Source organism: Calonectris borealis, chromosome 1 (genome assembly GCF_964195595.1).
Source record: "Calonectris borealis chromosome 1, bCalBor7.hap1.2, whole genome shotgun sequence".
NCBI lineage: Eukaryota > Metazoa > Chordata > Aves > Procellariiformes > Procellariidae > Calonectris > Calonectris borealis.
Window position 1 is genome coordinate 2,353,992 of NC_134312.1, and position 18,082 is coordinate 2,372,073.

General features: G+C 39.2%; 1 protein-coding gene across 1 annotated transcript in view; it reads right to left on the reverse strand.

The window, feature by feature from the left end:
• The window catches only part of LRGUK (leucine rich repeats and guanylate kinase domain containing), a 54,256-nt gene extending 37,189 nt beyond the window's left edge, over window positions 1–17,067 (reverse strand). The window contains exons 1-9 of the mRNA XM_075142341.1: window positions 16,744–17,067; window positions 15,496–15,603; window positions 14,761–14,842; window positions 13,601–13,701; window positions 12,753–12,834; window positions 9,318–9,442; window positions 5,753–5,896; window positions 3,437–3,517; window positions 1,215–1,301 (exon numbers count right to left, since the gene is read on the reverse strand). Of these exons, the coding sequence (XP_074998442.1) occupies window positions 1,215–1,301; window positions 3,437–3,517; window positions 5,753–5,896; window positions 9,318–9,442; window positions 12,753–12,834; window positions 13,601–13,701; window positions 14,761–14,842; window positions 15,496–15,603; window positions 16,744–16,953 (1,020 nt within the window). The 5' untranslated portion in view covers window positions 16,954–17,067. The remainder of the gene's footprint in view (window positions 1–1,214; window positions 1,302–3,436; window positions 3,518–5,752; window positions 5,897–9,317; window positions 9,443–12,752; window positions 12,835–13,600; window positions 13,702–14,760; window positions 14,843–15,495; window positions 15,604–16,743) is intronic.
• Between the last annotated feature and the right edge of the window lie 1,015 nt (window positions 17,068–18,082).

Consider the following 18,082-nt stretch of genomic DNA (forward strand, 5'->3'; position numbering starts at 1 on the left):
TGGCTAGGAGCACATTAGGTGCATCCTGGTGCACATCATCTGGTTAAGGTTAGTCCAAAAGAAGTCTAGTTGATATGTTGCAAGACTATTCCGCAAGAAGAATCAAGCATGGCAAGTTGGGCAACTGGGAGTTTCACTTCAAAACCACACTTCTGATCTGAACTACAACATTTCTCTATATCCATTTTGTGTGTTAGTGAGACAGAAGAGCTGCTGCCTCCAAATTCAGTTTGACAAGAGAATTTATGAGGCTAGAGTAGATGTCCTAAAATAACCTGAGGAGAGGATTTTCTGAAATAACTTTAATCATCCAAAAGTTAAGTGCTAGTCTAAATCAGTCATCCAGGCTTACTTTTACAGTCCATAGAGAAGGAAAAATTTCTGTAATATATTCAACATTTTACTGGAAGGAAAACAGATTGCCACATAACACAAAGAGTAAGATCAACATCTTGGGTAGGTGGGGTAAATTACACTCTGGTATCGTCCCTTCTCTGTGTTCATGATAGAGAGAGCCTGGCATTAAACAAGAACCCTAATATTTATGCAGCTAAAGTTGGGAGTGATGAATTTCTTGTAAGGATTATTTTTAAAAGATAATACCCTGAAATCCAACCCCAATTGGCATCTGTTAACCCTAACAGTTCTAGCATGGCTTGGGCCCAAATACTACATGCAGCAACCAAATTACAGTAAAATTATGGCACAAGAGGGAAAGGTTTCTATTACAAGAGAAAGTTACTGTAAGCAGTCTGAGCAGGTTTTCTTGGGGAGAAGATTTTACAGTGAAAGCTGTATGGAGTAGAACGGGAAACAAGCATGATTATTACTTTCAGAGTTCACTTTGCCAAACACGACACTAAAAAAACCCAACAATATTTCAGAAGTAGCACAGTGGTTACCACTTCAGACTACTTAATGAATGTAGTTGCCTGTTTAGATTCACTAGCTGAGTAACAATGACTGCTAAATAAATTTCTTCACTGAACAAAGCTTTTAGGTAAGCTTTGCATTTTTACATACACAACTGCTCCAGAAATTCTGTAGATATATATCTGGATTTAAAAGCAAAAGTCTCTGAATATGTAGCCTATCTTGGGGGCTGAAACATAGGAGATTTGTCACACCCAAATGACTACAAAACTACATTTGCATGCACAGTTTTTTATATTCTTTATTTAGAAAAATTCCAGAATGATATAATGTTTACATACCTTCTCCTCCACTGAAATCTTCTTGAGATCCAGTTCTGTTAGCTGGAGCAACGTGAAAATCACTGAGTGCCAATAATCTGTTTGCTCCTGAAGGACAAAGTTTCCACTTTGACGTAAAGTACTTAACTTCATCAATCTAATACTTACTTTCAATCGGTTGAAATTAAATTGGCCTTAATACATCACAACATAAAAAGCTTTTTACCCTGAAGGATATCAATACACTGTACAAAATGACCTCCCACCACAAGCTTAGCTTCTGCAACAAAAGCTAATAGTTGTTGAAAAGTCTGCAATACATTGTTCAAAAGGTCAAGATGGGAATTTAAAAATCACCACCATACCCACTAGAACACCAAGCAAGACTGTTGGAGAATCAAAAGCATTATCTATACTCGAATTATGTAATAATCATAATATAATATAATTAATAAATGGTCGATAGCCAGATGAATATGAGCCAGCAGTGTGCCCAGGTGGCCAAGAAGGCCAACGGCATCCTGGCCTGTATCAGAAATAGTGTGGCCAGCAGGAGCAGGGAGGTGATCGTGCCCCTGTACTGGGCACTGGTGAGGCTGCACCTCGAATCCTGTGTTCAGTTCTGGGCCCCTCACCACAAGAAGGACATGGACGTGCTGGAGTGCGTCCAGAGGAGGGCAACAAAGCTGGTGAAGGGCCTGGAGCACAAGTCTGATGGGGAGCGGCTGAGGGAACTGGGGGTGTTTAGCCTGGAGAAGAGGAGGCTGAGGGCAGACCTCATTGCGCTCTACAACTACCTGAAAGGAGGTTGTAGCGAGGTGGGGGTTGGTCTCTTCTCCCAAGTAACAAGCGATAGGATGAGAGGAAATGGCCTCAAGTTGTGCCAAGGGAGGTTTAGATTGGACATTAGGAGAAATTTCTTTACTGAAAGAGTGGTCAGGCCTTGGAACAGGCTGCCCAGGGAAGTGGTTGAGTCCCCATCCCTGGAGGTATTTAAAAGACGTGTAGATGAGGCACTTAGGGACATGGTGTAGTGGGCATGGTGGTGTTGGGCTGACGGTTGGACTCGATGATCTTAAAGGTCCTTTCCAACCTAAATGATTCTATAAACTACAGTTAATACTTCTAACCTCAGTAGTACTGTAGGAACTTTAAAGGTGAATTTGCATTATAAATTCATCATCATATATGCTTTTAAGTCTGCGACAATAAAAAATAATAATTAAAAATCAAATTAAAAAGCTGACACTGACAAGTTTATGAAGCTTCTTAGTTCTAAAACCAGTAAGGTCCTGTTAAAACAACTGAAATTCAGACAGCTGTCTTAAGATGATTGTTGCATGTATAAGTTATTAAAACAGTAATTGGATCAGACTTTGCTTAGGGGGAGGACATCTAAACAGAAAAATGCTTTCAGATTATGGACGACCAGAGGCAGCCTATTAAGGGTATTTTTTCATGCTGATTTCATGGTGTGCCACGACAGACCATTCCCACTAAAGTCAATACAAAACTGGCAATTACAAAAAGAAGAAGTTAAACCCTTAACATTTTTCTTCTCTCTGACATTGGAAATCACTGTAAAATTTAAACATAATTTAGAAATCACAGAAGTCAGGATAGAATCATCTTTGATCACTCAGGACAAATTACAAATGCAGAGTCAAAGTCAGAATTTCTGATATTTTGCAAATTTCATTGTTGTTGATAAAACGGATGTTTAATTCATTAATTGAGGAATATTATGGGAGCCATAAATGAGAACTGAGTAAATCCTAAAGAAGAAAAGAAGATACAGATTCCAGAGACACATGATTTTAAAAGCTATTTAGTTTAAAAGCTATTTATTTTAAAAGCTATTAAGTTCCTTTGAGCTTTTCCCAGGAACAATCGAGTACAGATTTTCAAAGCAAAGAAAAAGGGGATCTTTTCCCAAACAAAAATCATGGCATACTGTGAGTACAAACGCATAAATGGATTCACAAATGGAATTAATAAGACTCATGGATTTACTACGTGGATATTAAACATCATGATTCATATGCAGCTTTGGTTCAGACAAAGTTCCCAGACAAAGGTGGGTAACCATGCCAGGGAAACCATCACTCATCATTTCTTGTACTCGTTACCTGAAATGACCTGGCCACTCTCAGAGATAGAAACTGAGGCTAAATGGATTCTGTGTGATCCAAAACAGCAGTTCTAGGTTCTTATTTTTGGCTTCCTCTTTAGTTCTTTCTTACCTGTACAGGATTTTTCAAAAGATTTAAAACTCTGAGGAGAGGCAGATCTTCAATACATTCAAGTTCACGCAGCTCAGCAATCTAATTAGTGACAGAAATAGAGCATAAATCAGCAGCAACAGAATCCATGATAACTATGGGGAAAAAAAAAGTATTTTAATCCCTGCTCTTAAAATCTGGACATAAAAAAATTCATTATACTCACAAAATGGGTATACATGTTAACTGCATTCAGTAAGGCACTTCTAGTCACAAAAGGCAGACAACTTGGGTGTTAGTGGAGAAGCAGTATAATACCGACAGCAATTTCAAACCACCCGCATTTTCCCAGTTCTTTCAAATGTCAAGCCCTAACACATTTAGCTTTTATGTGGCTGATGTGGCTAAGTGAGGCAATTCTGCAGTTATATTTGTGCTTCAGTTGACTAGCAGAAAAAAATTCCGTCTAAGAAGAGTTTCTTTTCACTGGAGCTCAAGTTCATCCTACCTAACTTGCAGCACTTGACTGAAAAGCATCAGCCTAGTTGTCCTTGGCTGTCTGTGTCCAGAGGGTGATGCACTTAAGGTCTCATCTATGCACAAAGGAAACCTGGGTTGGTTGCACTCAGGCACATCAGATAAGCATTAGAACTTACGTGGGATTAATCAAAGTTTGTGTGCCCAAAGCAAAGTCACACTAGAGGCACTTGTGCTAGACCCTGAATGAACAGTTGCAAGGTTCTCAATTAAAACAAAATGGGTCAAGTGGAATTCATGTCGCCTCATTTTAGCCATCTGTTAAGTTAGACCAAGTCAGAAGTCAGTCGCTTAACCTCACTTTATAATCAGCGGAGAGAGGCAGTTCCAGAGGTCATCTGATCCATGGTAGGCTGGGATGAATTGCCTCGTAAGGATAGCTGGTTTTGCTCCGTTGCTGAAAGACTGGACCTAGAAGACTTCACATTCTATCCCTAACTTATACTCAGCTTATGTAAAGTATCTAAAAACATAAACCTCAACCATAGCCTACCCAATACTCATTTTGAGATAACAAGAAGCCCACCATGGAACAGTTCTGACCAAGTTAAATGTCATTTGGGTGGATTTCCTAAATAAATCATAGAATGCCAACAGCCAACATTTGAAAATCACCGAACATGTATATGAGAGACATGGTTTGCAGATAAACCTATTGTGCCCATTTTTGAAAAATCAAGCATTTAAGGTCATTCTGGGTGGTAGTGAGCTTGAAGTAACTCAGATCTTTCTGTGTTAATTAATTAAAATTCTCTTTAAATTATTCTTCAGAAGGAAATGTTCAAAACATGGTGACTCATTAAACAGTTTCAATAACATCATTAAAAGAGGCAAATTTTGATGAGGTAAAATTAATAGCTTTTGCGTGCCATAAAGAACAGTGGAAACTATATGAGGCAATGGAAGTGGTGTTATTAATGCTAATAGCAACCATACTATTAGATAGTTTCCTGTCTTGTGCAATTGATGTACCTTTAAATGTCAACCTGAACACAGTGTGAGAAAAAGAATTCATAGTGTCTTGAATTAAATCCTGTAAATGTATCTTGCAAGCGGGGAAAAATGACAGAAAATGTTCAATTCCTGGTTTATATTTTTATTTCTTATTTTCTTAGATTTTTTTTCACATGCAGATCTGTCTTTGATGTCAAAATAATTCATGAATTGACGGTCTGTTCAGTTAAGGACCCTGGAAGCTCAATATCAAAAGTTTTACGTATATATGGGTTGAGTTTCAAAATTCAAATACAAATTGGATTGTATCATTGTACTTCCAGTGAAAATTCTGCTGCATAACAAAAGCCACTTTATAATAGAGTACATGCAGTTCTGCCTTACAGGAAGTTTCCAGCTGAGAGCTCAGAAGAATCTGTGGTCATAAAATTGGGCTGAGAGATATTAGCAAACCCTCCTGAGGCCTGGCAGTAGAAAAGCTGTGATGTAAGTAAAGATCCTCAAAAATAATCAAGCTGAAAAAGCTGCATACTCATCCTTATCTTTATCCACTCAAGGGAGCACTGTTAGTTCTTTATGTACGTGAGCACTAAATACTACAGAAGTGATACCTACATAAAGATAAACCCATCTAGAGATATTAAACAAGGCCTGAGGAGTACACTATCAATCAACATGCGAAACAGCATTGGAGTGAAATACCAAAGGAAAAAATGTCATCTTTTCTAATATTAATTTCTTGCAGTGTTGTAAGATTTTTTGATTAAGCCTTAAAGGGATTGAATTTTAGAAAAAAAAAAATTATGCATTCTTAGAAAAAGCTGAGATCAATATTAAATATGCTACCTGGTTATCCTCTAGGTTGATCATCCCTAGTAGATCATGTTCCTCCAAGCCTTCTAGACTAGTTATTTTATTGCTAGATAGGTCCAGCTTCTGTAGAGTTTTCAAGCTGTCCAACCCAGTTATCTTCTCAATCTGGTTAGAGCTCTAAGAAGAAATGAAAGCATATAAACTATTGATAAAGTTCTACAGATGGAAAACTACATTCCTGAGGAAGAACAGAGTTCACTTTATTATTGAGAATCCTATTACAAATAGGCCTTTTATGCATTAGCCCCATCTTCATCTTGCGATGACATATTACAGCTTTCCATACTGCTCAAGGAAAAAAGAATCAACTATCTTCTGATTAACTTATCTTCAACTCACCTTGAATAGCAGCAAGACACAAGAGCAATAAAAAGAGCTCTAGCATTCTTTTAAAGATGACACTGGCTAAAGGATACTCTTGTCACTATCCAACTCAAAATTTAGAAAACAGGTATGCACATAAAATTATAGAATATATATACATAAATACATAGAATTTCCCTCTGTAATCATGGTTATATTTAGACTTATGATTACAGAATAAATAATGAAAATATTAAGGTAGAACAATAGAGTACTGTCTTCTTTGGACTACAGGCAGTCTATAAAAATATCTCTAGGACACACAAGTCATCTTAATGCATACTAAGTGAAGGCAGACTTCATTTACTGTCAGTGATAGCACACGCAGTAAGAAGAAAAAAAAAAAAAAACAACCCAACAAACCCACCTTACTGTAAGTTCATCTAGACTCTAACACAAGAAATTACCCAAGTTTTTGAGAACTCATAACCAACTATCATTGTTTTACATTCCTTCCAAACAAGGTACAAGATAGAAGACCTACATTTATCACTGGACACCAGATGGCTTCATTTCTCAGGGCCTCACAAATCATATACTCATTTCTGCTCTGAACTCCAAATAGGTATAATGTGCTAGGTTCTGTACTCATCTTTGTCCCAGTGGCCACATGTACCCAGATGGCCTCTCAACATGATTCTTTCTGTATAACCTTGCAAGTTATATTTTTCCATCAGCATCACCTTGTGCTGAAAGCTTAGAAGCCTCATATTCTATTAATAAATATTTAGGAACTATTGAAATAAATAAGCCAGCTGACTCTAATGTTAATCCAGTTGTCTGTCCTTGACATTTTTCCTGACTTTTAAATGTTTAATTAGGTTATTAATAGCATGGAGGCTCCCTCTTCTCTTCCTGTTCTTCGTTAGACCTCCGTTTAATAGGATACAGCTCACAGCTCTAGTTGCAAAATGCTATGCAAGAGGTGCATGTAAAATTCTGTGAACAAAAGGGATTTGTGTAGAGATCCTTTTTTGCAAAGCATAAAATTCCTAAGAGTCCAGTTCACTAGAGCTGCATTTCCTATTTTGTGCAAACATAAGCAGAATAAAGGCTTTTTGGTATAGCTAGGCAGTATTTACAGTTTTTGAAGCCTTTCTTCCAAACTCCAGACCTTACTACTCATTCAACCTAAAAAGCTCAAGGGAAAATGGAAAAGAAAGCTGAATCAATGGGAAGAGAGATGACTGCTCCCATGAAAAAAGAACTGCATTTTATTCTAGCTAGTAAAAGAAAATGCTATGCTAAAATCTGTCTATTTACATAATTTCCACATGACTATCTACTTTGCTAATTAAAAAAGACAAGCAGGGACACAGTTGTATAAATAATCATATCAGCATGTAAGAACCAAAACTGAAGAACATGTTCATGTTAATAAGGCTTAGCTGTTAACACAGCCTCCAAAACATTTTACAGAGCAGATAACCATTACTAACAGAATTATTATTAGGCCTTTTAACAGATGAGGAAATCAGGGCACACAATGGTCGAGCGACTTCTGTAATTCTCCCTGAAGAAAGCATTTTGAGAAAAGATCTTCCTGTCAGCTTAGATTGTCATACTCCCATAGTTCATTTCAGAACTTTTAGACATGATTTTGCCAATCTGAATTAATCTTATCCACTAAAAATGAGACAAAATTCAGTTTTATTGCCATTAAGGGCATAACTGGAAGCTACTGAAGGCATTACATATCTGAAATATAAGTATATTAAAAATACGTTACTGAACATTATTTGAATATATTATTCAAAACATACCACTGCCCACTTTTAAATGTGAATACGTTTCCTGAATATCAAAGCAGTAATAAGTACAAGGGCCAATCAGGCCTTGATGGGTGCAGACCTTAGTTACTCTTTTCTATATCAATTACTACAGAACAGCAGAAAAATCTTTAAAATTTTAGAAGGATTGGAAAAGAATATTTCTATTCTTGATAAGGGATTCATTCGCTTTACCTAAAATATTCATGTAGGTGCTTAAAACTAGTGTAGCAAATATGAGCATATTTCTATATATAGTTTTTTGGTACTCATTTTTAAAATCCCATTAAATATATTTTAAATTATTATAACAAAGTAAAACCTATTAAGAAATAGTCTGTTGTATTTAAAAAACCAACTGAACTGCATTAAAAATAGTTTTTGCTTGTGTTTCTGCGCAATCTCTATATTGAGTACCTCAAAATGATTTAGAAGAAAGCGTTGGTATTATTAAGGACATTTTACAAATATGGAACTGAGGAACACTGACCCAAGACCTGTAGAAGAGTAAGACGCATGCAAACAAGTGTAGGCATTGACAAATAGAGGTCTATGTTTGGGCTAGTTATCCTTGGCTATCTTCATAACCAACAGAGAGAAACAGGCACTTCCAAGGCCTGATGCATCTTGTGGTAACGTAGATGTCAGCAGCTGGATTAGAATAATGAAGTATTTTAAGTGTCCATTTCTCTGCACTGAATTTTGAGGCAGCAGAGAACAACTAGCTCATGTGCGGTTGTCTATGCTGCAGAAATCTGAAGCCAGATAAGATAAATCCTGCTAAAGCATCTAGAAATATAACCTAGAAATGTTGTACTTAAACAAATATACCCCGGATATCTTGACAGAAAGCTGGCAATTTAAAGCTTCCAATCTCATTACAAGATCCTTAAAAAATTTAAAAAAGATCCTTTAATAATCAGATTTGCATACTAATTTGACTTGTTTTCCAAAATGAATGCAGGCTTCTCAGTCCTCGCTTTTCCCTCTCCTGTCCTAGCTCACTGCTATCATGAACACAGCTTTATGAGGAAATGTACTTTTAAAAATAATCTTCATTGTTTTTATTGTGGGACTTGCACAGCAAGTAACTTCTTACACATCACCTAAGCAACAACAAAACCTACCCAGACCAAATGCAAAATATCTTTGGAGAAATTCAAAACCCAGCTGGACAAGGCCCTAAGCCACATCCACTGAAGATGACTCTGCTTTGAGCAGGACGCTGGACCTTCACAGCTCCCTTCTAACCTGTATCATTCTATGATCCTGTATTAATAAAAAAATGTGTCCAGTATTACACATATGTCTGAAAATTTGTTATGTAATTACCTTCATGTTTATTAAGGCATTAATATATAGATAAAAGACAGACAGGAAAACAACTAGAATTACGTCTTTCTTACCAGATTGAGTATTCTGATAGGTAAATTGTCAAGGCCAGTGATTTCAATGAGTCTGTTGTGTGACAAACTAAGATGAGTCAGACTGTGACACTTCTCTAGTCCTCTTATCTCCTCTATGTTATTAACTATACAGAGGTTTTTGCATTTAAGGAAAATAACTGAACACAAAACCTTAGCAATAATTAGTAGCTAAATTAGCAATGGAGCTGAATTTTATGGTAAGGGGAGCTGGACATCAAATGCTTCGTGCTAAGTAGTTTAAAATCCCAGCCGCTCACACCCACCCCTTTCTGGAGCTTACTGCCTCCTTGTTTGGCTGACATAACTTTTTGTGGGGCTGCAGGATAAGCGGCACTGATTCAACTAGAAATATCCTCCCCTCCTTTTTGGAGGAGCTTTTAACTCAGGTAGTTTCTGTGACCTGGTTTACAGTGCAGCCCTTCAAGCTGGCATAACCAGGCTGATGGCAAATCGAGACAGTAGTGGAAATGAGGGAACAGGAGTGTGGGGAAAGAACTACTTTGCCAGTACCTTGCAAAACTATGCTGTAAATCTCTGATCTTCTCATCGGATGCATATGCACAAGCTAAAACATAGGGGTCTTTACGCCTTTGACTTTAACTGGGCACCAGTCATGTTAGGTCAGCTGTAGAATACAGGCACATGGCTGAGTCATCAGAGGAAGGCACAATCTTCTTACATTTACGGAGTACTTAATATGGCTCCAAACTGACCTTGACCTCCAAGCAGTATACACAAATTATCCAAGTAATAACAGACGACAGTACTATATGGGGCTATTTCACTCTAAATTATACCTGTTCTATACTGGCCATCTGTACTGAAAGGGGAAAGTGTATTTTAAATTAACATTAAACTCAAAAGCAGCAGTAAAAGTAGTTAGGATTCCTCTCGGCAAACTTCAGTATTAACATAACTATCCAGATTACTTAAACAAAACAAGTTTCCTTTGACAACAAGCTATGTCAGATTGCTCTCTTACAATGGGATGAACGGCAGAGGTACCTGACTCTGTATATCTCCACTGTACCAAAATCAGGTAACACTGATCCAGGCATCTAAGTATTTGGTGACTGAAGTTAGGCAAAAAGAACTGCACTCGTATTTTAAGTGTCCAAGCTGGAACTAGTTACATAAAAAAACAAGAAATATAACTGAAAAAAACAGCCAGAACGTGCAGGACACAGAGAAATGCCTTTAGGCAATCACAAAAGAAAATATTTTTCATTGACTTGAGAGAATGAACTCTGCCTGCAAAGAGGGGCAAGTGAGTTTTCATTCACGTTTCTAGTCTTACCAGGCAGTGGACAAATTATCAGGATTTTTTTCTCTCAGTCTGAATGATATTGTAACCAAACAAAATGTAAGCTTATTCTGGGCCAACAGAATATTCTTTAATAGCTGTGACCTAACTCTGTTTTTTTCATAACTGTATTCCTACATAAGGATTTAATTGTACACTACGTAAGTTCTACACTCACAGGCCTAGATGGGGAAAGAGAGGAGGAGAAATGAGCTGGTAAGCACAGATGTATCTTTTCATAGGACCTCACACTAGGCTGTCTTTGTCATTTAGAAAAGAAATCAAAACCATCCACAGGCACTGATATTTGACAGATATTCATTGATTTGCATAGAAAATGGGACTGCTTCTCTTTCAACTGAGGAAGAAAAGTTTTGGCAAGGAAAAAATATTGTTTAAGCCATAAGCATCAATATGAGGCAGCAAATTGCTCAGCACTAAAAACTAATACAATCAGTTTTAATCTTTTAATGACTCACTATAATGCTTTGTCAAATATTATTGCCCAAGCTGTCTTCCTTTGTGGTTTGGACAATTTCCTCCTTGAAAACTCATTTATAATCCTGTCAGGTGTGCTTGTGTGTGCACCTGTCAGAAAAAATTGCAATGACCTTACCATCTGCATCGTAATTCCTTAAATATCGTAAGAAATAGTTAGTTACTGTCAACAAGAAATGCATGCCAAACATTTCTGCTACGGCATGATATTTAATATAGTATTTTCATTTACGATTACAAAGAACAGCTTGTTTTGTCTGGCATGTCTTCGGCAAGGAGTGCTTGACATGGGTTAGGAACAGAGCCACTTTGCTATTCTGAATTCTGCACTTCTCAATTCTGCACTCATTTTCTTCTATTTCAGAGGGTCCCATTGCAACTGTGTGCATGAAACAGTTTTTCTCCCCATTTCAATGGCATCTTCATTGACAAATGAAGAAATGGCAGACAGCACGCTGCTGCATTGAAACCAAATGAAAAAATACTAATTCATATCCACAATACAAATCTCTGATCTTTTTTCCTTTTCATTTTGCCACATGGTTTTTGCTCTGCAATGGAAAATTAGAACTGCAAAGGGACAGGGCCTCAATGCCATTTTCTGACAAGAATCATGTCACCTGCACACCTTGTAAAACACGTGAATAATGTAACCTGGATGCCCTGCAAATGCTTTATCTGCTCCTACATGAAAAAGGCATTGTATTAATATCGTTTGGTAATGGGCTACTTCGAGGACAAGAGACAGAGAAAAAACTGCAACAGCCTGCTGTCTTCTCCTTTTCAGAGAGCAGAAAATCAAGATGCAATTTATGAGGCAAAGAGGAAAGGTTCACGAGCCCTCGGGAAGCAATTGTAAGTAAGGCAGCATGTCAATATGAAACTCCAGAAGGCCTTTCAGAAAAGCATAGGAGAATCTTTAGGGAGACTAAGAGTACTACGGACAGCCTTGGAGAAGTAAGCAATGAAAAAATTTAATCTGCACGTTCACGTTTATCTGATTTCTACCAGAACAGTGTTTCTAATCCCACAAACGGGGTACCACAGCGAGAGCGTGGAAGGTGTGTAGCAGAACACTTTCGCTCTGTGTACTTCCCTCAGCATACTCCAGGAAGTTTCCTCTCACTTAAACATGCTCTTCATTGTCATTAAACGGCCTTGTCCTCCACAGAGCCTCTACAGTCCCTGCGTAATTAGCTGTGTCTAAGATTAAACAACATGCACCTTTTTCATTTAAGGGAGCTTAGCATTCCACGCTGATTTCCTATTAACCTTTCTTATATAAAAATACTGGGATTATTTATTACCTCTGCCATGCAAAGACAGTGTGACATGTCACTTTTTCAGTTTTACATGATGCAAAGTGGAGGGTTTTTTGTGTTCCTCTAGCAGGCTAATATCTTACATGTACACACAAACACCTTTAACACTAGGCATGCTTAAGTAAATTAAGATCAGTTTCACCACCAGAATTACAGTGTTTAATCTTGCTTCTAAAGACAAAACTGACACGAAGGAAAAATACAAAGAAAACAGGTATCTGTTTGAAGCAAACAGCTGTTCAGAAAGCAAACAAGCAACTTTTCTCCCATTCAAGTTTCCATAAAGGATACAATCCAGCAAGAGTTTAGTAAGTGACTGGTATGCTGACAAATCTTGCATTTTAGGTATTTGATTGTATGAAAAATCTACTTCCTAAAGAAAAAAGGAGACAGAAAGTTACTTTTTTTCCTTCAGCACTTACAGCTGTCTTGTGAAACTAAACAGCTGTTACATTAAACTTGCTATCAAGGGTGTGGAAGAAATGAGAAGATCATCAATATTAATATTGGGACATAGACAGAAAGGGTCTTTTTTATGACACATAGGACTCACATTTTGGGAACTTCCCAAACTATACTTTCTTCCAACAACATTATCATTAATGATTTGTAATTATGCATACATATTAAAAAACTAACAGAGAAGACAGCGAAATACATAAAGGTCATATTTCAAAACAACCTCCTCCTTTTCATAACCCAAAGTGGGCAACAAGAAAGCAACAGCAAAGGGAAGACTAGCACACAGCTACACTTTACGTACATGTTTCACAATAACAACTGGCATCAGTCAATTTGAAAGGCAGGAACTGATCCCACTAAAGGTCTGATGAATTCGACAAGCAAGGAAAAAATTCTGGCCATATTTACCTGTGGCTAGAACAGTTATCTGTACAATACACCTTCCCATGTACAATACGCCTTCCCAGGGTTCAGAGTGTGAAAGAAAATAAAAGACTCAAATGTGCAGTGTAAAATACCCAAACATGTGGAAAAGCTATTAAAATGTCAAATGAGGTAAAAAAAGAATAAGGAAAGCATAAAAATTCGCTTTTGCACATGTCCAAATACAATACCTAAATTAGATTTAGAAAACCGTTTTGAATTTAAACCTATAAAATGCATTTTTTGCAACTTACCTTGAGATTTTTAGGTGGTTTAAAACCAAAATATGTAGTCAATTCATTGTTGGAGGCATTCAGTTCTAGTAAGTGAGGCATGTGACTGATACAAGAAAGATCTAGTAACAAAAACAAAATGTCAAATCCTGTACATGAATGCATAGGTAAATGTAGAAATCACCATGTCAAAATGTGATAATTATGTCCAATAGCAATCAAGAATCAATTTGTAGTTATACATTCAGAAAGCGATGTTTGAAATGCAGAATTCAGATATAATAAAATCTATGAGAAAAAAAGATGGTTTCTAAACCACGAAGAGTAAATATTCAAGTTCTACATTAAACTTCCATTTTGTCCACTGATTTGTCTATAAGCCAGAATATAGTTTTATATTCTAGTTACCTCTAGAATGACAGAAAGACTACCTGTGTCCTAAGTTATTAATTAGTGGAGAAAAGTATTTAGGCCACTACTGAAGACGAAATGACTAGTTGCTATGGAAAAGTCCCTGCTCTGTTCAGACCTAGCCTTCACAGACAAACTATTAGCAAAATGGGCACAGAGAAGTGCTGCCTTACAAAAGTGCTGCTATTATTGGACTCCAGCACCTCCAGTGAAATGAACTTGAAAGAAATAATGCAACAGGCTGCCATCACAGCTTATTCCTTTTGCTGTTAAATTAAAAAATGAGTTGGGGAGTATGAGGGAGAGGGAAGGAGTAGAAGATTATGGAGCTCATCCTAGTCTCCATATGTTACCTTCTAAATCCAGGATAAGTTTTGTTACATTTTGTCACCAATGGGAAACCTTGACATAGGAAAGCCCAAGGCTGGCAAAACTGTACCAGACATAACTTTAAATATTGTGACATCTGCACATGTAAAATCTCAACCTTAATCTTGTATTGACATGCTTGCTTGCACTTTATCTTTGGATAATAAACTGGACAATAATCTCCATGTTCCCTCTGATAAGCATATGCTGGTGCGGCTGTCTGAACGGTCCATACGTCATTCTCAAGAAGATCTAGCCATTGCCGCAGTCTGTAGAGCTGGAGTAGTTACACCATTAAAACGTAGACCAGGCTTTGTGATATTAAAGCTACATGGTACAGTGCATTTCTCATCTTAAATGATTTCACAACCCAAGAATTTACCAGTGTATTTACTACATACCATTAATTTTATTATGTGAAAGTTCCAACTTCTGTAGGTGAACGTATCTGGAGAGAATTTTAATGTCACTTAACTCACGACCCTGGAAAAACAAAGCAAAGAGACTTTAATAACTAGCTGTATAACCCCACCCGCTCTCCCAAGAGATACACAGTAGCAGGAGACATTGAAGAGGTGCCCCAGGGTCCCTCCAGCTGGGTGTGTCAGAACAGGATGACATATACAGAAAGTGATGTTAGACCTGCAGACCAGCCATGAATGGAGAAAATGTCAAAAGAAGACTTTAAAACACAACCAGGAGACAGCTGTAGCTAGGAAAAATGCCAGAAAAACAAGGCTGCATAGAAAAGGGAGCGGCAGCAAGTAATCTTTAAAAAGACACAACCATTTTAACTTTCTGAAGGGACAATAAATGGAGCATTCTCATGTGTTTAGCATGTTCCTCTATTTTTTCTGGCTGAAGCAGGAAGATACGTTTTCACACCCGAAGACTGGCTAAAGAAAAATCTTACTGCTGTTGCTACTAAGTGAAAAAAAAACATACTGATATGGCAGTTGTCAGCAGGAGCCATGCTGTGTCTTGTCAAAAGTCCCATGTACGTGAAACAGCATCGACAGGTAAAGACAAAAATCTGCGTCTTGAAATTTTTTTACTAGACCAACTATTTGCTGTTAAAAAGAGGAAACCTTCGAGCAGAGAAGCACTTCACAATGACGTTCTTTGCTTATACTTACTGAAAGCGACAGATTAAGATAAACGTATTCGATACCAGGGGCTGAGCGCCCCAGCTTGTGGAGACCCTCAGCCACAGTGTCTTCATCCAACACTCCATCAAACTGACCCTATAAAATATCAGAAAGGGGGGGCAGGGAGAGGAACGGATTAAGGGAAGATTTATGAAATTCCACACTCGGTAGAATCTGGGGGCTGCCTGGGATGCAACCGGGAACAGAGTTTAATAAAAGTCCTCAATCAAATGCTGCTTTTAGTGCTCCATCACCCTACTAAGGCACTGCATATTAGGAAAAATGATGAACACAGCCCTCAAATCGGATAAATAGAAACATGTTACATACTAGCTCTGTACATTTAAAAATGTACAACAGTTTTTGCTGGGATTTTTTTTACCTTATGGTTTAAATGCACAGCTCTAAACACGACCTGTTTCCAGAGATGTTGAGCTATGAAACTCACATTGATTATGGATGTTAACATCTCAGCAAATCAGCACTAACATAACCCCAGTGTTGTACCCCAATATGCACATTATTGGAGGCCCTTTAAATTTGTTCAGCATGAGCAGCTAGCACTACTCTTCAGAGAACAATCTTTGCCAAAGAGGGTACTTGACAGATGGCACTAATGAACCACTGCGTAGGTTTAATGAGAAAATAAGCCAATGGCTTGTGAAATTCCTATGAGCTTGGAGAAGTCACACAACAATTGCTAATCTAGGGACCAAGATAAATAATGTTTCAAATGGCAATCTTCTAAATTATAGCACCTTCATGATATAGCAATGGAGACTACAGATGCATTTTCACTAGGTAAAAATATGAGGTGATAATGCTGTGGCAGTGGACACTTCAGAGCCCAGCAGAGCAGGGAGACAAAATTCATTTGGGTCCAGGAGCTTATTGAATCTCAGGGCTGGGCATATAAACAGGAAAGGGGTTTAATTTGGCCATCCATATGCCAGCTTATCCTTAGTCTTTACATAGCAAGGAGAGAGAGGGGCAATCCAAAAGTGTTCTGGACACCACGGGGATGGAAGGGACCCTAAAAAAAGGCAGAAATTAGAGGTGAGGGGAAATAGACCAAAACAGCCTTTCCCCTCTTTGGGGAAATGAGAAATCACTACCTGGTGCCCCCACGGACTCCCCCTTCTTTCTCCCACAACTATACTGAGTGATGAGGAGGGAAAGGGCTCTTCCCTCACAAGCACACCCCTCCCCAAATAGCTGGGGGGCACTGAGCTGAACCTCTGTGCGCTGTGACTCCTCTTCCTCTTCGTCATCCTCCTCCTGCTTGTCCTCTTGGCGAGGCAGGCTGAGCTGTGGCTGCCGCAGGCTGGGCCTGTCCTGAGGCAGCTCCCCAGGGATCCCCTGGAAGAGGTGCTGCAGGGGCCCATAAGAAGGGGTAAGCAGCTCACCGAGGCCGTCCTCTCCCCCCTTCTCCTCGCCCCCCGCCATGAGCTGTAATAAGAAGCGAGGACGCCGACGGAGCCGCGCTAGCGGTGCTTCGCACTCGAGCACCACCCCGTCACCCCACCGAACGGGCCGCCGCCATCTTGTTTGCTCTCCTGTTGTCGTGGAGATGCGAGAAGCGCCACTCCCCTTGCGGGGAAGGGGATTCGCGCCAGCCCGACAGCCAGCCAATAGAAAAGCGGCGGGTGGAGCGGTGCAGGATGGGAGTTGTAGTTCCCCGCGCGGCGCGCCCTCGTAGGCGCCGCCAGGCCGCAGAGCATATTGGGAGTTGTAGTCCGCCTCACAGGCGGTCTCCTCAGGCGGTGCCGCTCGGCTCGCAGAAAGGCTTGTGTGGCTGAAGGCACCGCAGCCGCCCTCGTGCAGCCCGTCACTTTCTCTTCCTCCCCACTCATGCACGGCAGGGCTTTGCCTCCATTTGTGTGTTCCAGATCCGGACACAAAGTCAATACTGTCAGACAATCTTCAGGGTGCCGTTATCCAGCCACAAAACCCCAGGCCAAAACGGGCTCTGTGCAAGATGGTGGCTTTGCTCAACGGCACCGTAACAAGAATAAGGGCTGTGCAGAGAGTCTGTGGCCCTGACTTACAGTCAGCTGTTTTAGTCACGGGCCAGCCTGGGTTATCCTAGTTTTTGTCTGGGAGGACTGGTGACATTGGTAATTCATATCGGGAGTCTCAGCCATCTGCTGGGGTGCGGGTCTGGGGCTGTTTGAAATGGTGAAGTAATGTGCTTCCTTAAGAAAAAAGTACAATCTCAGAACTGGTGGAAAAAATTGATACAATTTTGCTGGAAACATTTGGGAAATAATGAGCGATCAGGCTGTCACAGTGGGGGAAAGTAAAGTGACAGCTTTTGAAATATATTTGCTTGTTGTCTTGGTTTTTTTATCACCACAGCCTGACTGGCTTCTGCAGTTGATTTGGGTTCGGGGGCGTGCGGACCCATCTCGGGGCGCTGTGCACCCATGGGTGACGGCTGCTAGAGCGGGCACCGGTGCTGCGAAATCTCTGGGATGACGGTTTTGTTTAGCCCTGCAAATCACTGCTGTGCTATGTTAAATATTACTGATTTGTTAGCATTCCTCTCTGAGGAAACAGAAAGCTCATCACACTA